We start from the raw sequence: 22,915 nt of genomic DNA, 5'->3' as shown, positions 1-22,915 counted from the left end.
ACTGCACTCCAGCCTGGGTGACAGTGAGAGACTCCGTCTCGGAAAAAAAAAAAAAAGTAAACATACAGCCAGGTGCAGTGGCTCACACCTGTAATCCTAGCACTTTGGGAGGCCGAGGCAGGCCTTGGACAGATTGCTTGAGGCCAGGAGTTCGAGACCAGCCTGGCTAACATGGCGAAACCTCACCTCTACTAAAAATACAAAAATTAGCCAGGTGTGGTGATGCATGACCTGTGTAATCCCAACTACTTGGGAGGCTGACCCGTGAGAATTGCTTGAACCCAGGAGTGGAGGCTTCAGTGAGCCAAGATCGTGCCACTGCACTCCAGGCTGGGGAACAAAGCAAGACTCTGTCTCAAAAAAAAAAGTAAACATACTTACTCAAATTTGAAAATGTAGATTTAAAATGCAAATAAATCGAGGTGGACTTAGAGGAGGCTGACCCGTGAGAATTGCTTGAACCTAGGAGTGGAGGCTTCAGTGAGCTGAGATCATGCCACTGCACTCCAGGTTGGGGAACAAAGCAAGACTCTGAATCAAAAAAAAAAAAAAAAAAAAGTAAACATACTTACTCAAATTTGGAAATGCAGATTTAAAATGCAAATAAATCAGGGTGGATTTAGACTTTGTGGAGGATTTAGTGTAAGACACCTGTGTGTCACAGTGCGCTCCCTTGAATCGCAGGTTTGGAGACCACCAAGTCCCCAAGTGGTTCATCCACTGCTTGAATAGCAGAAATGTATGTCCTGGTCTCCGGAGTCTCACATTTAATAATGAGCATTAAATTTGATCAGCAGAGTTAAACTTGTTGTCTACAGAAACCAATTAACAGGTAAACTAGCATTTATCCAGCATTGAGAAGTCATAGCAGTGGCTAGAAAGAAGAAATATTTAAGCCAAACGAAACGCAAAAAGATAATATTTTATTTTCAGAGCAGCTGATGCAATATTGAATCAGGTTTTCACAAATAAATATGACAGTGTCTATTTGGTTACATCTCCATTTGATGAATGCCCATCTATAGGAACTGTAATAACTTTCTGAGAAGGCTAGTGATTAGAATGTGTTAAATAAAATTTCCCTGGTTCCCTTTCTGAAGAAGCATTGTGACAATTAAAAAAAAAGCTTATCACTTGGAGGGGAAACAACCTAGAATGCCCCAGTTTCTTTCTTTCTTTCTTTCTTTTTTTTTTTTTTTAAGGAATGCACCTTTTTAGGACAAGTCTATAAAACATCTTTATTTATTTGTTACATATGATGTTTAAATATAACTTTGCTTTCAAGCTTCAAACTTTTTTTAAACCCCTGGTAAAATAAGACTTTTGGTTCACCTTAACAAAAACTGACCTAGGAAGAAACATTTTTAGCAAAATGTTATTATAAAATTCACTAGAAAATACTGTCCTCTTTTTGCCAAAATGTTACATAAAATCCTTATTAAAAATACACACATTACAAAAGAAAAATTATGAATATGCTATACATAGTGCTTTAATATGGACCAAGGGACTTGCATTCCAGGAAAATACAGTTAAGCACACTAGATATTATGATGTCAACTTATAATAGTGCAAACCTGAATAAATTACATCCTGATATGGAAGGCATGCAATTCATCTGCTGAGAATAGAACATAACGAAGCCAGAACAGGAAGCAATCACAACCACTATTTAAAAATGTTTTCCTTTTTATTACATTAATTTTTTTCAAAAATACTTTTCTTTACAATAGAACTCCTAGAAAATATTTACAACCTTCCTCTAATAAAATATAACAGCAGTTAAATATATTTGAAAATAAGATGGGTTTTTCCATAAAATATATCTGTTAACTTTTTATATACAAGCTTTCTCAAAGAGGTCTAAATTCACTAATGAAAAACCATCTGATAGTAAACAGTAACCGAGTTGAGACATTAACCATTAGGAAGAAAAGTTCTTTGGGGTGGGGTAAGGGCAGAAGCTAAAACACAACACATACATGCAGGCAGAATTATTTCAGGAAAAAAAAAAAGTGCAACATTGTCCTAGGAAGTCCATTCTTTAAGTTGATAGTCAAGAAATACTAATTCAGGAATTTGAACTGTCTCGTTATGGAGGAGTTCTTTGGTTGTTTCAAGTCAAAAATCCTTATGCTATGCTGCATGGAAAATTAAAAGTAAGCTGTGCATTCTATTTTTGCCATGGCAACTGAGTTTGTTTTTTAATGTTTAAAACTGGAACAGCTGGGCAAATCTCTAAACAGAGGCAATACATTTGCTTTATAAACACTTTTCTGGATGTTTGCTCCTTTGATAGATAAGTTTCCACAGACCCAATAGCAGCACCCTTCTAGGCTCACCCTCAGACACTAAGTGGTGGGCAGTAGTCCCCGGGAGAGATGATCAGCCAAGGATATGACAGCTGTAATGGTTTGGCCACAAAGTTGATGCACACTGCCCAGGCAGTTCTTGACTCATGACTGCTTGGATAAAACAAGATAGCATAACCTTTCTGAAACGGCAGCAAAGGAAACTTTTTTTTTTCCTCTAAACAAAAGATGTAGGAAAACGCCAAGACCTCTTCTTTGAAAATAGAATGACGGAAAAGAATTTTAGTTTTTCTTCTGTTCATGACTTTCCTGAAGTTCAGAGACCACTGCCCGTGTGGGGCTGCTGTGGCTCACAGCTGGTTCCCCGCCATGAGTGTGTGCTAAATGCTTTTGCAGAGTCAAAGACGTCAGATCCTACTCTCACGCTTCTGCTGATATTCTCTCTCATGTCAAGCTATGAATGTGTCAGCAAAGTGGCCCAGCGTGATAGGCACATTTATGTGGAGCTGGGAACCAGCATACCTGGGGTGGGCGATGCCTGAAAACACCGGCCCAGGAAATCATGCTGCATTAACTCCGAAAGGGGAGTTGTGTGAAGCAGGATCCTCTCTGTACTGGGGCTGTGTCCCAGCCTGACTTTTGCCCTCATGGTGGGATGGGTCAGTCTGACTCAGTTCAGAAGCCTGGGGCTAAATGGCATTTTTGAAGGATTACAGGTTTATTACCTTCAAGTACAAACAGCAACCCTGCTGACAGGGACAGGAGGAAGCAGAGCAAAGTCATGAAGGTTGGAGAAGTCTAGAAGTACTTTGGTAAGTGACTTGTAATGAATACATTCATTGTGTGAATGCAAACATTATAGCTAAGGTGTATCTGAAGCCATTTTTGTTGGCCTTCAATGCTATTTGTCTTGTATTTGCTATCATATGTGTCAGAAAACTATTTCTTATAGCTAACATCAAGGTAAACTTCAGTCCAGCGGATGTGAATTACAGCAAAATCCCAGTGAATGCGGTTTCACAGTACTTCCAAATGGCACAAAGTAATTTCAGAACTCCACTAATCATTAACAGTGTTGTAAAAAAGCATAGGCTTTTCTGATTTGTTTTTTGGGCAATAGAACACTTTCTGGCATTCTAGGTACTTCAATATGTGTCCTTCAATCACTCTAAAGTGAAAGCAGTCCTGGCAACTTAATATTTGCCTCCAGATGGGTCTTTAGTCAGTTCATGCTGAAACACAGTTCTGCGACCCAAAACTTGGAGCTGACCAGCCCCCAGGGAACACAGGACAGGACGCACCTGCTGTAGAAAACCAGGTCCTCAGTAAACACTGCTGGGAATGAAAGCCTAAAATTATACAGTACTCCATTCCTGCAAACGGCCCAAAGGATGACAGGCAACACAGGGGAAACCTATTTTCACATTTGGTCATCTCCTCACATGTCGCGTGTGCTGGAGGAGAGCTGTGTAACACCAGGGCTTGCTTTGCCCCTGGAAAGCTGCCCCTAGCATAGTATCTCCAGGCGAAGATGCCATGCTTACTGCAAACTATGGAATGAGGTCAGAACAGAATCAAAGTAACGCTTGATGGGAAAAGTTGGCCCCAAGACCCCAGTACTAAGAGGGTCGCCTGCCTCTCACACACACACACTCACAGCAAGCTTTGGGATAAAAGGCAACCGGGATGGTTGACATTTGAATGCAATGGAACATGAAGGTCAGCTTCAGTCCCTACCAGGAATGATTTCATGAGAAGGTAGCCCAGATGAAACACCTCTTAAAGATAGTTGTGCCAATTATTTATTCCCCCAACCCCCCACAAAAACAATTTTTTTTTTTTTTAAATAAAAGGAAAAGAAATGGGATTTTTTTTCTAAACCTGAATAAAATGACCACTTTTAAAACAGGTAGTTTAAAAGGGTTACAAAACAAGCAGGCAGTCCAGGTTTCCTGATTAATGAAGACGGAGGCCGTGGGTTTTCACTGTCTTTAAGTGACACACAGGGCTTTATAGTTCTGCGTCACCCTGAAGCAAGACTGAATCTTGATCATCCAAGAGAAGATCGGTGTCCACGACTTCAGCCTCTTCCATGACACCTCCCAACTGCTGGACAACGTCGTCGTCGAGGATGTCCACGTCCTTGATGGGTTTTATCAGACTCAGCTGGTCCAGGGGCAGCAGCCCTGGCGCCCCCACGGGCCCCGTAGTCCTCTCGATTGTGGCTGCCATCTCAGCTGCAAAAGCCGCCTTCTGAGCCTTTTGCCTCTGCTGTTCCTCTTGCTGCCTGTGAGTTTTCATGTGCGCATTTCGGCTTTTGATCTTGAAGAAGACTCTAAAAATAAAGAAAGAGAGGTGTGTAGAATTTAGAAGGAGATCTGAGTTCTTGGAAATCCGGGTGTCCTAGGGGGAACAGGGGTGTGTGGTCTGACAGAGTCCCTGGCTGCTCAGCTTCTAGGACCTCCTTCCCCTGTGACCTGTCACGTCTCTTCCTTCCTCTCCAAGGATTACAAGGAAAGGGATGGGGCAGAACACACAGACTGTGCCTCAGGCTTCCTTCCTGTGACAATGGAGGAGGAATTCTCAAAGGCCTCCTGTACACCTGGAGTCTGGAGCACAGGCCCTTTCTCCGCCTTCAGCCTCCCCCTTCTCCTCATCACTGACCATGCCCTCTCCACTGGAGAATCTTCTAAATCATGCTAACAAGCCCTGATAGTCCCCATCATGAAACAACCCACCATCTGCCTCTGCCGCTGTCCCTGTTCCTCCACAGTAGAAAGTTGTTTTTTTTTTTTTAAGTAGACACAGGATGTCTCTCTGTTGCCCAGGCTGGAGTGCAGTGGTGTGATCACAGCTCACCATAACCTTGAACTCCTGGGCTCAAGTGAGGTGGGACTCCAAGGCTCCCACTTCAGCCTCTTGATTAGCTAGGACTACAGGCACACACCACCACGCCTGGTTAATTTTTAAATATTTCGTAGAGACGGAGTCTTGCTATGTTGCCCACACTGGCCTCGAACTCCTGGCCTCAAGTGATCCTCCTACCTTGGCCTCCCAAAGTGTTGTGATTACACGTGTGAACCACTGTGCCCAACCCACGGTCAAAATTCTCGAAGGATCTGCCCACATGCACTTGGTGGATCTCTTTTTTCTCTCCTCCTTCCTCTCCAAGTGGACTGTTGTCCCCTCCCTGTCAACCCAATTGCTCTTCTCGAGGTCATCGGTAACTCTGTGTGGCCAAATTCAGTGGCCCCTGTCTTTATTGTACTTGACTTCTGAGCTACATCTACTACTCCCTTTCACTTAAGGCCCCTGCTTTGTGGCCAAGATATTGCCGTAATGGCTACATACCCTACAACACAGAGGACACCCCCTCTTCCCCAAGCAAGGAATTAGCAGACTCGAAGTGCCAATAGTGCCGAGGTTGAGAAACCCTGGGATAAAAGGATATATTGCTGGGGTTAATTCTTCAGATGAGAGGTCTACAAACTATGGTCAGTGGGCCAAATCTTGACGGTTTTTGGGAATCAGTTTTATTGGCACATAGCCATGTCTATGTAACGTTGATGGCCGCTTCTGTGTTGCAGTGGCAAAGCTGAGCAGTTATGATAAAGACAGTAAATGGCCCACAAAGTCTCAAATATTAACTATCTGGACCTTTTTCAGAAGAAGTGTGTCCAGGAGTGAGACTGTTTATGGAGAGGGGGTGACATAATACTCTTTAGTCACTCCTGAGCTCATGAAGGAAAAAAAAAAATCACAAAACACCTGGTTTCTAAGGCCTGAGTCCAACAGGGCTGATAAATCACAATTCTACCTGGACACACTGAACATGGTTCAATGTAACAAACATAATTTCAGCAGCTTTAAGAGGTATTTTGTGAACATTTGCCTAATGTTATTCTGAGTTAGGAAAAGTCACTTAAACCATTTGTATTTTCCATAAAATCATAACTGGATTTCTGGTGGAAAAAAGTTCCCAAGCAACCTAAGACTCCAAAAAACCATTTAATAGATGCCACTGAGACATGGCCGGGAAACACGAAATACTGACTTTTGTTAGTTAAATCATCCTCTGTCTCCACCTGGTGGAATGTAGAGTTGTAGCCTGTTTGAGCCTAATGAGTGGGAGGTGCTGGCTCCTCTTGGGGAAAACTGGTAAGACCCTGATACCCTGATGCTGCCACTCCAGGACAAATAACTGAGAGATCACTGAGAGTCAGCTGAGGGTGGTTCCATCATTACTTCTATTAAAAAAGCCTTAAGATCAACCCAGGGGCCCATTTCTCCCATGATGCACCAGTATGTGGTGGGTGGTGATGTGAAAATGACATCATGGCCAGCTTGGAAGGACAGCAGGGTGTGGAGGAGACCCACACCGAATTCCACCTCTCCCATCCCTGTGCTTCACAGGAGGAAGTGATCTGCTAGTTCCAGTTCACTTTGGTGGGTGCCACCAAGCTGGGCTTAATCAGAGGCAGCATGGCATAGAGCCAGGAGCACAAGGCCAGGCCAGCCTGCATGATTTAAATCCCTACTAGGCTGCTCGCTGTGAACTGCAACAGGGGCTTCACCTTACTGTGCCTCAGTTTCTGCCTGTAAAAAAAGAAGCTCCTAAAAGCACCCGCCTCACAGGGCTAAAGATTAATCAGTGCATGTGCTATGGGTTGAATGTGTCCCCCAAAGAGCACACGTTGAAAACTGAATCCCTAATGCAGCTGTGTTGGAAGGTGTGGCCTAATGGGAGGTGTTTCAGTGATGAGGGCCTCACCCTCGTGAGTGGATTCATGCCAATTATTATAGGGTATGAGGCTGCAAGTTCAACCTTTTGCTCTCTCTCCCCTCTCTTTGCCTTTCCACAATGGGATGACTTAGCAAGAAGGCCCTTGCTGGATGCAGGCCCCTTGACCTTGAACTTCCCAGCCTCCAGAACAATAAGGAATAAATTTATTTTCTTTATAAATTATCCAGTCAGTGATATTCTGTTGTAGCAACACAAAACAGACGAAAACATGTAAAAAATCCTTTAAAACAGTGCCAGGCACGTAGTGAGTACCTGATAAACAGCAGTTACTATTAAGTTGCCTGCTCTACTCTATGAGGTCCCACCTGGCCTTGCTTATGTAACTGGGGATGTTTTCCTGGTAGAGTTTCAGAAACCGCCTGGGCAGCATCTCTCCCAGGTAACACTCCTCTTCATGCTTGAGGCACTAGGAATTATGGGAAGAGGAACTCAGCAAGGCTTCTAAAGGATGTAATTCATAACAATGTAGTACCCTTCCAGTCAGGTGGACTTATTGAGAAGTACACTGGCATTCTCTACTGGAGGCTGTGGGAGGGAATCACCCATCTTACAATCAATGGCATTTTCTACCTAAAGCAAAAAACAAAGTAAACCAAAAGGACAGAGCAGTGGTCAGGAGCCCAGGTCTGCATTCAGACAAAACTGGGTTCAAATCTCAGTTCTGCTCTTTACTGGCAGTGTGACTTAGGGCAAGTCATTTTACCTAATTTTTAAACTCTTATTTGTCAAACAAGTATAAAAAAACAGTATCTGTATCACATGGAGTTTCTATGTGAGGATTAAATGAGCTCATACACATAAAGCATGTACCAAAATAAGTGCTCAGTAAATGTTAGCTGTTATAATTACTATCTCATGTTACTTTTCTTTAGTTGTTGTTGTTGTTTTTTAAATTATACCTAAAAGGGGAGGATAACAAATAGGTTTTATTTCATGTGTCAACTCTGATTAATTGGTTGTGCAGCTTGAAGCATGACAATGAAAAGTATTTGAGGCTTTGTCTTAAAGTGATAGCAAAGAGTGTGGTGATTGATTAGTGATGTCTGCCCTAGGCACAGAAGTAAGCAAAGGTGGTAGGAATACCCTGTATGAGCCATCTGTGTTATAGAGAGTTCCTGATTAGGTGTTCTAGAGCCATTCTCAAATCATTCAGTGGGGATGCAAACAGAGTAATGCTAGTGAACGTAGATTGGGTATGAAGGGAAGGAGTAGGAACCAGAGTCCCACCTGCCATTCCTGGGAAAGAGGGAAGTTTTGTAACTTAGAGGTTCACTCTCTGAAGATATCCATCCTTACAAGGCTCTAAGATAACAGAATGGCCATATTCTGAGTCTGCCACAAGGCCTACATACCCATCCCAAAGATGGTATGAAGAAGAATTTTGAGGTCTAAATACTTTTTTCTGATTGAAGAAACCTCAGGCCATCCTGGCCCAGTCCCCACACAGCGACTATCCTCATGAATTCAGATCCAGTCCCTGGTCCCCTGCACCTACTTGCCACACTCCTTGCAGGGGAAGATGGTGGTGGGGTCTGTCTCGCCGCTGGTGGTGCTGTGAGAGGGTGAGCTCTTCACCGAACAGTACCCACTCTGGGTGCCACCAGGCTTCTGCTTCCCAGAGGGGACGGCACCTCGTGCCTTGGTCACCTGGTTGGTGCCCCCGTGGATGCGGGCATGGCCATTCAGTGCCTGTCGGGAGCTGAACACCTGGGGAAGAAAGGGAGTGACATGACATCTACAGTCCTGAAAAGGAAATTAGGGTTATTAGTTACTCAGTGGTAAACATGGAATACTTGAAACTGTCTAATGACAGGGCACAAGGGTTTTATATAAGCAAACTTTGGGCATATGCTACAAAAGGTAAAGATCAAATACCACAACCACAAATGCTGTGCCAATCAAAACCTCATCACTGCTACAATCAGAAGAGAAGAAGCGATGTGGCACGGGATAAAGAACAAAGCTACTGTCTAGAAGTCAAGATGTCAGGGGTTTGGACCGAGCTCTACTGTAACTAAAGCTGCTGGGCCATTTCCCTTCTGTATACTTTATTTTTTTCCATCTGAAAAATGACGCGGCTGGACCAGTTTTCAAACTTTTTTAAAGCCAGTAACTACCTTCTTCTCTCCCTCCCATTTTTCTTCCTTCCTTCCTCTTTCCCTCCCTCCTTCTTTTTTAAGAAATCAGGTCTTACTCAAAAAACTCAGGCTCAAGTTAAAAGCAGAGGTGCTCTGGCTAGAATGGAGACAGCGCCCCAGAATTGGGCCTGTTTGCTCAGCTCTATCTACCCCCAGGAAGCCCTAGTACCCTAAGGAACCCAGTTTGAAAGACAATGATTAGGTTTTCTGACATATTCTACACTATATATAATCAGTAGCCCATTGTTGAATCAATGTTTAAGACCCCCAAATTTTAAAACAGAATGATAAAAAGAGGCAGGATCTGGGCAGAATTTTAAAATCCTGCCATAAAGCTGGGTTTCTTAACATCAGCACTATTATCATTTTGGGTTGGATAATTATTTGGTGTGATGGGTGGGGGGCTCTGTTGTACAGGATGTTTAGCAACATCTTTGGTCAGACACTGCTTGCCAAATGTTCTTGGGGAATAAATCATGCCCAGTTCAGAACCACCACTATAAAGGGATGTAAATCCATATCATTGAATCCCAAGAGTCCTGGCTCCCAGCCTGTTAAACTCATCAGCTAAGGGGAGTACCTACTGGGCTGTCTAGCTGTAGTAGTTGCTGTGTTAAGTTTATGAGCTCTCTGTTTTGTTTGTTTGCTTTTTTGTTTTTGCTTTCAGATGGAGTCTCACTCTGTCTCCAGGCTGGAGTGCAGTGGCATGATCTCAGTTCACCGCAACCTACACCTCCTGGGTTCAAGCGATTCTCCTGCCTCAGCCTCCCGAGTAGTTGGGACTACAGGCGCGCGCCACCACGCCCAGCTAATTTTTGTATTTTTAGTGGAGACGGGGTTTCACCATGTTCGCCAGGATAGTCTTGATCTCTTGACCTTGTGATCTGCCCACCTTGGCCTCCCAAAGTACTGGGATTACAGGCGTGAGCCACCACGCCCGGTCAAGCTCTGTTTATTTTCTTACATAGGAAAAAAACTATTGCTGACTTAGCAACCAAAGCTTCCACCGTTAGGCAAGGAATAAAATAGAACCAGCACGCTTTTTCCACTGTGATTTTTAAAAGTCATTAAAAAATAGCTTCTTTTTTTATGTAAAGAAAAATTAGAACAGAAAAATATCTACCTTGCTGAGAATTTGATTGGAAAAAGTAAAAGATAACTTCCCATTTGGTACACAACTTACTGTACATAGAGCTATGATTTGAGGAGGCATCTAATTTCTGAACAAATTCACCAAGAAATACCATCACTTAAAGTCATTATTGTAATCATGCTGCACTGAACACTCTATACAAAACGGCCAGGTCATTAAACATCAAAGATGGAAAACAAGTCAGCAATCTCTTCTGTTCTCTCCAAAGTGAATGTGAAATGTATATATCTTTGTTTTTTTAAAAAAAAAATTTCATTTTTTTCTTAAATGCAAATCAAATGAATTTCTGTTTTAGGATCTAAATATCTTAAAGACTGTTGCTTTCTCCATCTAAGTGACAGGCTTAATTCAGTACACTCTGGAGAACAGCACTGTCCTATATCGTGTACAAGCAAAGAAAAGCACACTGACTTGAGGAAAATGGGCTTCCTGTGGAAGGGGCAACATTATTTTGAGGGGTAATCCCTCTAGAACTTCCCTATACAGGTGTGCCTGGCCTTAAGAAATCTGATTTGGAAAAAGCTCACCAATTCAGACTAGTGGGGGACCAGTGGGAGATTGAGAAATAACCTTTAAAAATATCCTTTAAAATACACATGGAGCCTTAGACAAGGCCAGCAGAGATACCATAAGGTCTTTCTTTAGTGCTAAGAATGACCAAATGGTGAACTTGTTTTATTTTAGCTAAATTATGCTTCCAATATTCTTGAAAAGTACTGGCCTCAGTACTTAACACACACTCCCTTTCAGCCTGTTTTTATGATTAATTTACTTTTAGTAAATCCTTTTTTCTCCACTACAGAGTACAAACATAAACTTTAGTTAAATCTTTGTAACAATATTCTCAATTTTAAATTAGTGACATTTCAATTAGTAACACTTCATGAAATGTGAAATCCAAAACCTTCTAATAGGTAAAAATTGCAGGAGGTGGGTCAAGTAATTATGTCATAAAAGGATGATCTTTGTCAGCAGGCTCTCCTAGTACATTTAAATGCATGTCGACAGGGCACAAGCTTGTGTGACACACAGCCCAGGGGAGTGCAGAGGCTCCAGGAAATGTGGAATTATGTTCTGGAGAACATAAATTATGTTCGCTGCAGAGCTTGGAATCACACACTTCTGGGCACGGGGGCCTTCTCTGTGTTCTCCAACACGCAGCATTGTGCTTGACACAGAACACACACTCTGTAAATACCTGTTGGCCAAATGAAGAAGAAAACAATGGCAACATGGAACACCCTCTGCCAAACTGTGATTGTTGGAAGAGCACTCTCGAAAATACATCATCTCTTAAAGCCAGGCACAGCTATATGGCCCTTGCTCGTCCCAGATCCCCAGACGACACAGACATACTTACAGCCCCACAGTTGGGCATTTCACAGATGAAGGAGCCTGAGGGCTGGCCCAGGGCTTGCAGGGGCGGCCCCTCCGTGGGAGCCAGGACGGGGACGGGTGGCGGCTCCGGGGACTTCGGCACCTCACTCTCTTCTTCTTTCGTGGATTTCCTATCTTCTTCCGGGTCCTCCTCCTCCTCCTCTAACTCTTCTTCTTCTTCACTTGTCTAGTGTTAAGGTAATAAAAGCAAGAGGGGAAAATCCCCAAATGGCATTCTTAGTGATGAACAGAACTCACAGATCAACAGAAGAGAGAGGGGCTGGATGCTGGCACTGTGTTCCTTTCTTTCGGCATAAGGAATGGCGGACAGAGCCTGCTAGGCGTGATCCCAGAAAGGTTGGTCTCAGGATGCTTAGGACTTTGAGGTCAAGGAAGTAAGTCCCCTGCCCCATTTTGGGACCCTCATCACTTATACAAAGATATGGTGAGGCAGAAAGGAGCAATTTCTACATGCAAGGATTCCCCGCCTTGTTCAAGACCATTAGATCTTAAAATGACTAAAACTCAGGCTGCACCCTGCCTGTGAGTAGCTCTGCCTCCTCACAGCGGTGAAGAGGGTTTTCCAGCAATACAATACCATGGAATCCCCCTTGGAGAGAGACTAAAGAAGGACCTGTGCTGATGTGTTTTAGAGGCTTTATAACACCACTATGCAAGACGCTGGATTTGACCTGTGGCGGGCAGAAAGCACGTGACAGAAGGGGCGCTCCACTCTGGTCTTGTCAGAAAATAGAATGAAAGGAGACAATATGGAAGGGGAAATTCCCTTTTATTTATCATGTGCTTTTCCTTTTGTCTCTGACCATGGGCTTAGAAAAAGCAGTGTATTCAATGTTTCTATTTATTCATTTTCCCCTGCTAGAAGCATTTAATGAAAAAGAACAAGAAAAACATTTCCTATGAATAATGATCTCCTCTGCTTCTATGGCCCCTCTCCCCACTTCAGAACAGCAGCCATGGGGAGAATTAAGCAGAAGGTCCCTGCTCTCCTCAAGGTTAACAGAATAGTAAGTTACTGGAATAGCTTGGAGTGGGTGGCCTGGGTGTGCTGGGATGGAAGGGTGGGGATCCAGGAGGCTCTCATTCTCCCCTTGCTTAACTATATTCTGCTCTTTCCATCCTTCCCAGGGTAGGGGTGAGGGTTGCTGGCTCCTGCAGGCCCTGAAAGGGCTGAGGACCAATCAGCCTCATTTCAGCTTTCATTTTACAGTTTACAAAGTGCTTTCACATTTACCATGCCACTGAATAGGCTGCAAACAGTCCTCTCATTTTATAAACGAGGAAGGAAAAGGCATGTCCAGCTGCCCCTGACCTGGCAAGTCATTTGTCTCTGCCAGACTTTCTGCATAACTCATCACTTAATGCACGTGGACTCCAGTCTACTCTACCCCGACAGTGATGGAACTCTGGGGAGTCTATGATTCTTAAAGCCCAGAAGCAAGACTTTCCAAGAAAGATACAGATTTCTGAAAGTGATGATACCCTAGGACCCAGAAAACACAAGCTTCCTCTCTGCAGTTTAGATTTGGGGTGTGTGTGTGAGAGAGAGAGACAGAGACAATGCCAGTATGTGTGTGGCATTTAGTAGCCCCTCACTGTTTCAGTATTGTCCTTATTTAATATCACATACATGTATACTTGCGATGCAGTATGAACAGGGTGTATTTAAGAAATGGCTCCAGTTTCCATTGGTAAACAGGATTAATTAGTAATGATCACATTTGTTAGAAGACCTCAGTGAACACTGATGTAGGCCTGGTACATTTGACAAAGTGGTTTATGATCTAAGCAGCCAGCCTCTTACTAGTATAGAACATACAGGTTGATTTCACTTAGGTGGTCTTATTCCTGTAGGACTCCACCATCTTTCTGTCCCAAAGAGTTTCAGGCAAAACCTTGTTATGTCAAACTGGGACTTTGTGGTCTCAAACATTAAGTAGCCCATGGTCTACAGTCTGGCATTTAAAAATAATTACACACAACAAATGACAATGCCATTTGTTTCATAGTATTTGTATTTGTTACAATGACAATTTTCTCACAATGCCATTGTTTGGCTTAAACATTCTTAGAAGAAATGTTCCATATAGCCACAACATTATAAATTACACTGTACCATGATTATGTATGTCTCTGGAATTTAGATAGGTTTTATTTCAACTGGCAATCTATAAATCACAAAATGATTTATCATCAAGCCATATGGCTCACCAAAGTGACTAAGAGATACAAAGATACAAGAACAAAAATCTTAACATGTAGAACTTTGTATCAACATGTTGGTCATTTTATGATATATTGTGAAACAAAACATTTAGTATATTCCAAAATTAGAAGGCGGGCAAATATGGGGGTGGGGAGGAGGCTACACATTGAACATGGTGCTCAGAACCTCGAGTGTCCACAATAAGAGTTTCTTGAGCAGAATGATATTTTTATTTCTCAGGCATGCAAATGGAATTCATATTATGAGAAATTGGTAAGTCAGAATACAAATGCTCAACAACCCAAATCTGCTCAAAGACACCAATTTGTGTGTAACAGTTGCTAATAATAATGATGACGATGACAATATTGAATGCCTGCTGAGAATCATGCATTTCACACACACACACATACACCCACCCACACACACACACAATTTCTAGTTCTCATAACACTGTAAAATTTTTTCATTTTTAAACAAATGAGGAAATTGACCCAAGAAATAAGTTTCTCAAGGTCACACAGCTGGTAAAAAAGTTTAACTGAGATTCAAACCCTGGCCTTATCTTATTCCAAAACTTCAACCTTCTTCACTCCTTGGTCTGGCTGCAAATGTCCACAGGTGCATGTTTGTCCATCTGGAAATAGCTTAGAGATCCTAAACCTCTCAGTATCATTGGAACCAGCTGCTTTGAAATGTCAAAGGGAAGGAGGATGTTTCCCAAGGCCCTTGTCAATGGACTGTGCTGTAGGTAACTGTGCTGACATCATTGTGAGTTCTACCTTTGCCCTTGGAGCCCTGATTGCTGTTTTCCACAGTCAGTTAACTGCCTCAGTTGGTTTCTTGAATTGTGCTAATTTTTGGTCACAGCCAGCCCCATATATTTGTCCTGAGTTGGGGAGCATGAGCACAGGCAGGGGACAGGAAGGTGTGGCCAGCACCTTCTCCTCTCACCTCATTAACAGAACCCATCTTGGCTCTCTTCCTCTGCTTCTAGTCACCCTGCCCCTGCTGAGTGAGCAGCTGTGCTCTGTTGACCTCCCAGCTACTTAGCTAAAGGGCAATCATTCCTTTTAAACCTCCTTCTTTCCCCCTCTCTCAAGTCCTCAATAATCCCTGAACCACCTGAGCATGTTCCTTCATGTTCCATCTGGAGGGAAATGGTCACCTGCCCTTTCATAAAACATTGAAGACACATGATCAGGAGAGCTATCCCAGGTGTCCCAGACAGGCCCCAAGGACGAAGAGCAGGACCACATCCTAGGGCTGTGCCTTGCACACCCTCCCCAGGTGCTCCCTCCCCGGTATCCCTATGATCCCAGTTTTTCATCTCCACTTGGCAAACTATGCTTAGAAGGCTAACTGTGCCCACAGTGCCCACAAAGCTGCTGCGAGCTGCCATACTGGCCTTTAATCAAGATTTTCTTGTTTTTTGTGGGCCTGAGTCATCTCTGCACATAAGCCTTTTGGTCTCCCTAAGCTCACAAGTAACCAGGGTGTGGACACTCCCGGCCCAGCCTAATACTGGCTCCTGGTGAATAAACCCAAGAGGGTGTGGCCCCTCGGGCACCCTCTTATCCTCTCCTCCTTCATCTGAAGCTTCATGCTGGCCTGGGCCTTCCTACCCATCTTCAAAGCCCAGGCAGTCCAAGACAGTGCCTCTGCCTTGTGTGGAAATATCTTTGTTAGTGTCACTCCTCTGCTCAGCATCCCCTTGTTCATTCCATCTTCCTCCAGTGAATTCACAGAAGGAATGTTTATGAATCAGAGCAACTCCTATCTTCGAAAAATATTCACCCATTCATTTAACGAACATTTGTTGAGTGACTGTATTATGCCAGGCTCTGTCCTAGGCACTTGATAACGCCCAAGCCTAAGATGCACCAATTTACCTCACAAGACCATATTCTCTGATTTTGCCCCTCTTCCAAATCATGGCACTGACAGAGCCCAGAACATTCCAGAATTGGAAGGGACTTTCTAAATCATTTAAATCATCTGGCCATTTTACAGGCTAGCAAGCCTAGGTCTTCAAGGCTAGGAATCTTTGTGCTTCCTTGTTTACTGTCTCATCTACTCATTTGGAAAGCAATGCTCTGTGTGACCTGGGGCAAGCCCCTTCCTCTCTCTGGGTCTCAACTTTCTGCCTGTAAAATGGTGAAATTGGGTGAAAGAGTCCTTAAGGTTCCATCTAAGACTTTCTGGTTCTCATTGCATACTGCTTTTAAACACTCTTGGGGTTCATGGTGTATTTCCACTTACATATGTTGTATCTTCCCAATAAGGACATATGTTCTGTGTGGTGGGGGGAGAGGAGGGAGGGGTCATTTAACACCCTCGAGTTGCCCACAGCACGACATACACATTGCTGTTTACATTGTGGGAGTTCAACTGCTTTTAGTTGACTGAACTGAAGGAGATCATATTTTTTTTTTTTTTTTTTAATTTAGATGTAGTCTCACTCTGTTGCCCAGGCTGGGGTGCAGTGGTGCAATCTCTGCTCACTGCAACCTCCACCTCCCGGGTTCAGGCAATTCTCCTGCCTCAGCCTCCCGAGTAGCGGGGACTACAGGCATGCACTACCACGTCCAGTTAATTTTTTGTATTTTAGTACAGAAGGGGTTTCACCATGTTGGCCAGGGTGGTCTTGATCTCCTGACCTCGTGATCCGCCTGCCTTGGCCTCCCAAAGTGCTGGGATTACAGGTGTGAGCCACAGTGCCTGGGCGATCACACTGTTTTTTTAAACATTAGGCCACAGACGAGCAAAAGACTATTTTGATATCATACATCACTACTTATTCTGATATCATACATCACTACTTAAATGAGTCAAACAAAAGCCCTGGTCACAAGAAATCCTGAATATAAAATACTGCCATCTCTGATTGAAAAAATGGCAATACCATTCTATTCTACAGATTTCTATTTTCTCTGATATTTGGGCTCTAACATAAATTTATATATGTATGTATATTTCATAGCGAGGATCAATTATTAGTTAGAAGCATAGGCTTTGAAGCACTAATGAGTCCAAATTTTTTTTTTTTTTTTTTTTGAGACGGAGTCTCGCTCTGTCGCCCAGGCTGGAGTGCCGTGGCCGGATCTCAGCTCACTGCAAGCTCCGCCTCCCGGGTTCACGCCATTCTCCTGCCTCAGCCTCCCAAGTACCTGGGACTACAGGCCCCCACCACCATGCCTGGCTAATTTTTTTTTTAATTTTTTGTATTTTTATTAGAGACAGGGTTTCACCGTGTTAGCCAGGATGGTCTTGATCTCCTGACCTCATGATCCGCCTGTCTCGGCCTCCCAAAGTGCTGGGATTACAGGCGTGAGCCACCACGCCTGGCCTAAATTTTTTTTAGATGGAGTTTTGCTCTTGTTGCCTAAGCTGGAGTGCGATGGTGTGATCTCAGCTCACCGCAACTTCTGCTTCCCGGGTTCAACCAATTCTCCTGCCTCAGCCTCCCGAGTAGCTGGGATTACAGGTGTGTGCCACCATGCCTGGCTAATTTTTTGTATTTTTATTAGAAATAGGTTTCACCATGTTGGCCAGGCTGGTCTTGAACTCCTGACCTCGGGTAATCTGCCCACCTTGGCCTCCCAAACTGCTGGGATTACAGGCTTGAGCCACTGTGCCTGGCCAAGTCCAAATTTTTTATACTTCTTTACGGAAATGTGTGGCCAGGTGCAGTGGCCTGAGATTACAGGGGTGAGCCTGTAATCTCAGCACTTTGGGAGGCCAAGGCAGGAGGATTGCTTAAGCTCAGGAGTCTGAGACCAGCCTGGACAACACAGTGAGACGTTGCCTCTACAAAAAATTAAAAAATGAGTGGGGCGTTGTGGTGTGTGCCTGTAGTCCCAGCTACTCCAGTGGATGAGGTGGGAGGACTACTTGAGCCCAGGAAGTTGAGGCTGTAGGGAGCTATGATTGTGCCACTGCACACTAGCCTGGGCGACAAAGTGAGACCCTGTCTCAAACAAACAAGAAAATTTGCATATCACTGCTCTTAACTACACAAGGGAATCAGGCTCAACAACATACTCAGCAGCTGTGTGACTATGGCCAATTTACTTAAGCTCTGTGCCTCAGTTTCCTACCGCATAGAATTGGTATTAAATGAATTACATTCGATTAAATGAGTCAATATTTATAAAGTCCCTAACACAATGCTTAGCACATGAAAACTGCTATTTCATTGTCTGTTAAAGAAAATAACACACATACATGTGCTAACCCTTACAACTGGGGCACAAGGGGAACCAAAATATAATTTCAAATATTTACATAATTCATGAATTCCCAATACTTTCACTGACGGTGACACAAGCTAGAGTTCAGTAATGTAATACATAATTTTTATATACACATATACTGTAGGTAATGTTTCCCACACAGCGTGAAAAGGAGCTTTCCCGTGGCTATGGATGCAGGGTGGAGAGTTAATAGCAAGGATCACAAGTGACAGTAATCAACAAAGCAACACATACAGGGTTCAGAGACTATTTAGATCTTGTTGTGTCTTTGGTACATACTTAATGTGCAGTTGACTGTGGACTGTCTGCTAATGAAGGAAATCAATACCAGGGATAAACGGTGATGTAAGGATTAGAATCATCTACATGCAGCGAATTAGTTCCTCAGTGATGGAGGGTTCCTGGCACTACCTAGAGGTCAAAGCTCCTCTTGCTCATGCTTTACAGACTGTGGCAAAATCCCAGGGACCCTTTCTGAGGCACGTTATGGGCTCAGTTCAGTAGCATCTGTGACATGGAAAGATCAGAAAAGAATATTCCAGGGGGTCAGGACACCAGCCAATCATAAAGCAACAAACCAAGGACTGGGACCATCCTTGGTTTAACTCTTCTGGCTCCTAGCTGCCTTGAAGCGGGCACCAGCCCTCACCTCTGTATCTGAACACTGAGCTACAGGCCAAACCTATGGACGTCTTTCCTCTATCTACTCTGGAGGGCAGGTCCTGAATCCTGCAGAGGAGCTGGGCTGTTGTCACCTCCTTCCTCCTGCTATCTTGGCAGCAAAGCCAAACCAAACACCAGCTACTTACTAACCTGGGCCTGGGGTGGGAGCTGTGCCAGCACAAGCAACAACCTAGCAGCTTCACTCACCACACAATCGTCGATGATTTCTGCCAGGCGTGTCCGGTGTTTCCGCCCCAGCCGCATGATCTTTTTCCATGTGTAGTAGTACTCCACGCACTGAGCCACCGTCTTGGACTTCACCTGCAGGGAAAGCGAGATCAAGGTTAGCTCCAGCAATGGGCAGACAGCAAAGGCAGCAAGCATTTTTGAATATTTAATTTTGTAATAGGTAATAAACAAGTTTGTATAGTTCAAGAAAAAAATGTACGCAGTGAAAGGCTTCCTTCCCACACCTGTCCTTACCCCTCACCCTGCAACACAGGTAGCCCCTTGCATTACTTTCTTTGGGTATCATTCCAGATTTTTTTTTTTTTTTTGAGATGGAGTCTCGCTCTGTCGCCCAGGCTGGAGTGCAGTGGCGCAATCGCGGCTCACTGCAAGCTCCACCTCCCGGGTTCACGCCATTCTCCTGCCTCAGCCTCCCGAGTAGCTGAGACTATAGGTGCCTGCCACCACGCCTGGCTAATTTTTTGTATTTTTAGTACAGACGGGGTTTCACTGTGTTAGCCAGGATGGTCACGATCTCCTGGCCTTGTGATACGCCCACCTCGGCCTCCCAAAGTGCTGGGATTACAGGCTTGAGCCACCGCGCCCGGCCAGGTCTATGCATCTTAAGGCAAAAACATTCCTTTCTTTAGTTCATATGCTCTACGATCAGATGAGGTGTAATAATGTCGGTTTGCTGGCGGCAGATTAAAGGCTAGCCTTACCCCTGATGGTGGGAACAAGGCCACCTACATGGTGAGATGAAGTCCTGTCTCCTCAAAGTTGCCTCCTTCTCATCCCCCTGACACCTGGAATTTCCCCACTAGAATCACCTGAGGGAGTGAGGATAGTGTCTGTCCCTGAGAGCCCTGGGTTAAAACTCATGTTGCCTGGTAAGCTCAACACATGAATCCATCATCAGTTGAAAGTGTGGGGCCTAAAGGATTGAGGTCTGTGCCAGGCCAGTGCTGGGGGGGAGGGTGACTCAAGAAAGATGCAGCATGAGGGCTGCTGGGCACACGGGGCAGCAAGGGCGTGGCGGCCGTCAAGGGCAAGGCAGGAGCAAATGCAGACATGGAGGCGGAGGCAAGTTAGAGAGAAAGTCCTCCTGCTTCTCATACTTGCCTAGGCAAGGCCCTAGACTGACAACAGGAGACATGCCACGCTAGCACACCTCTGAAGGCCATCTGTCTCAGCCAGGGACCAGTGGGTGCTGTCACCTGTGGCCCTGTTCTCTGTGTACCCAAACAGTCTTAAATGGCTTTAACACAATATGGCTCCATCATTCATCAGTTTGTTGAAACACTCTTTGAATGGTTTTAATTTTTTATGCTAAACCATCTCTCAGCCAATAAAGTCAATAAATGTATCTGTTGTATAAAGTGCTATTTCATCTATGGAAAGTTTTATTTTGCTTTAGAATGCGGTATATGCAAGGTATTTTTATTATTACTGTCGTTAAAAATAGGAGTTCAACACTAGAAACCATGCTACTGGGTAGAGGGAGGCCACATGTTCTCCTCTCCCCAGTTACCCAGAAAAAAATGCTGTCAGAAATGTGGTAGATCTGTCAAATATACATAAATTATGTATGACCAGGCACAGTGGCTCACACCAGTAATCCCAATGCTTTGGGAGGCTGAGGGAGGTGGATCACTTGAGGTCAGGAGTTCGAGACCAGCCTGGCCAACATGGTAAAACTCCGTCTCTACTAAAAATACAAAAATTAGCCAGGAGTGGTGGTGCGTGCCTGTAATCCCAGTTACTCTAGAAGCTGAGGCAGGAGAATCGCTTGAACCTGGGAGGTAGAAGCCGCAGTGAGTCAAGATCATGCCACTGCACTCCAGCCTGGGCGACAGAGTGAAACTGTCTTGAAAAATAAAAAATAAATAAACAAATAAAATAAATTATGTAAATTATGAACCAGGAGCCCGATTCTCGTTATTCTGACAGAATTATGAATTACACCTTTTTATTAAGATAGAAAATAACACCGCACCACTGCAGTGTCCAGATAACCTATGCCTTCTTTCCCCTGTCCTCTCCTTGCCACAATCCTAACACTGGGGCCATACCACCCCTATATCCACTACCATCCTCACCAGCAAGTGTGGAAGACATCCTTTTTGTAAGTATCTTAAACCAGTATCCAAATATTTCTAAATATTTTTGTGTACAATTTCCTAAGTTTAATTTCAACAGGGCAATGGGAAAAATCATGCTTACCATCTTCTGTACAAAAATAAAGTCTTTGCTGTAAGTGGCTAGTGCTTTGTTAAACAGTTTTCTTTCTAGGGAGGTCCACTTGTCCGAACCTACAACAAAACACAAACCTCGTAAGAACATCTCACAGTTCCCCTTGCTTTTAGTTGCTGGTTCATTTAGTTAAGTTACAAAATACAACTACAGAGCAAGTGATATAATACATATCAATTTCCCATTTGAACAAAAAGATAGTGTGATATAATGGTTAGGAACTCTGACACCTGGGTTCAAGTCTCAACTATGGCCTTGACCATGGCAAGTTACTCATCCTAAGCCTGTTTTGTTACCTACAATCAGGAATAATTATAATTGCCTCTACTGATTAGGATTTTTGTGAAACTTAAAGAAGATAATGCACAAAAAGTGCCCAGCATCATCACTGGGAAACAAAAAGCATTCAACACATTTTAGGGACAATTTTAATGTAATGATCATATTTACAAGTGCAAGCATTCATGTAGCAAGTACCCTTCAGGGTGTGGCTGGATTCACCCTCTACCCTCGAGATGCGCACAATCTACTGGGGAGACAAAAAAGTAGGTCATGACATTCAAGGTGGTAACTGTAACTATTCAGGTAAAGGTGAGGTGTCATTGGGGCACAAAGGAGAAACACCACACTCAGGTTAGGGCCAGGGCAGCCAGGAGGGCTTCCAGGTAGAGAAAACATCTGAGTTGAGTTTTAAAGGTCATATAGAAGCAAGTCAGGCAATAAGGAGATGGAAGAGTATTCTGGTGAGAGGAAGCAGGATATGCAAAGTCAGAGGCAAGAGCGAAGTCATGCACTTCAGTCATTCATTCAACAGATATTTATTAGGTGTATATTACAAGCAAGATGCTGTGCTAGGAAAAATAGCTTAACATTTCTAAGTGCTTACTATGTGGCAGGTTCTAAGTACTTCAGTTATTCATCATCAGGTTCTACTAACAGTCCTGTAAGATTGTTATGATGATGAGCCCATTTGACAGATGAGGAAATGGAGGTTTCCAAAGAACGATTAGTAATCTAATCTGGTTCAAGTATACTGTTCCAGCAGAAGCAGATGAGGCTGGAGAGGTGAGTGGAGCCAGTTCTTGACAGATCTGCTGACCGACGAGGGAGAGGCTTCACTGCTGGGCTAGTGCATCTGCCTTACTGGCTAAACCTGATATTTATGTCTTTTTCCTCCACGAAAGAAAGCAGGATATGCAGATAATAATATAAAATGGTACTGGCTTGTTTGGGGCAAGAAATAAGGTCTACTTCTAAGGGGACTCCTATTTCTGGAGGCTCTAGGGAAGGTTCCACCACTGTGGCTGGTTCAGAGAAAACTCAGTCTTGTTCTTCTGGCCTGCTGAATTCTCCACATCTCTGGTTCTTTGGATGGTATTTAGCCAAGGCTCTGATCTCACTACACGTCTCTAGACTTCATTAGTGGCGTACACTAGTACCCCAAACCATATCTTTCATTACACTTCATCAGTGGGGTACACTAGTACCCCACCTCACTATACTT

The 22,915-nt window shown here is 43.8% G+C and overlaps 1 protein-coding gene across 2 annotated transcripts in view; it reads right to left on the bottom strand.

The window, feature by feature from the left end:
- Positions 1-905: 905 nt before the first annotated feature.
- Positions 906-22,915, bottom strand: part of TRERF1 (transcriptional regulating factor 1) — a 234,884-nt gene continuing 212,874 nt past the window's right edge. For both annotated transcript variants that reach the window (XM_011943599.1, XM_011943605.1), the window contains exons 14-18: positions 21,382-21,470; positions 19,138-19,251; positions 11,768-11,971; positions 8,612-8,823; positions 906-4,647 (exon numbers count right to left, since the gene is read on the bottom strand). In XM_011943599.1, coding sequence (XP_011798989.1) covers positions 4,323-4,647; positions 8,612-8,823; positions 11,768-11,971; positions 19,138-19,251; positions 21,382-21,470 — 944 coding nt within the window. In that variant the 3' untranslated portion in view covers positions 906-4,322. The remainder of the gene's footprint in view (positions 4,648-8,611; positions 8,824-11,767; positions 11,972-19,137; positions 19,252-21,381; positions 21,471-22,915) is intronic.

This window comes from Colobus angolensis, unplaced genomic scaffold (assembly GCF_000951035.1).
Source record: "Colobus angolensis palliatus isolate OR3802 unplaced genomic scaffold, Cang.pa_1.0 Scaffold105, whole genome shotgun sequence".
In the NCBI taxonomy this organism is placed as follows: domain Eukaryota; kingdom Metazoa; phylum Chordata; class Mammalia; order Primates; family Cercopithecidae; genus Colobus; species Colobus angolensis.
This window is presented reverse-complemented; position numbering and strand designations above follow the sequence as displayed.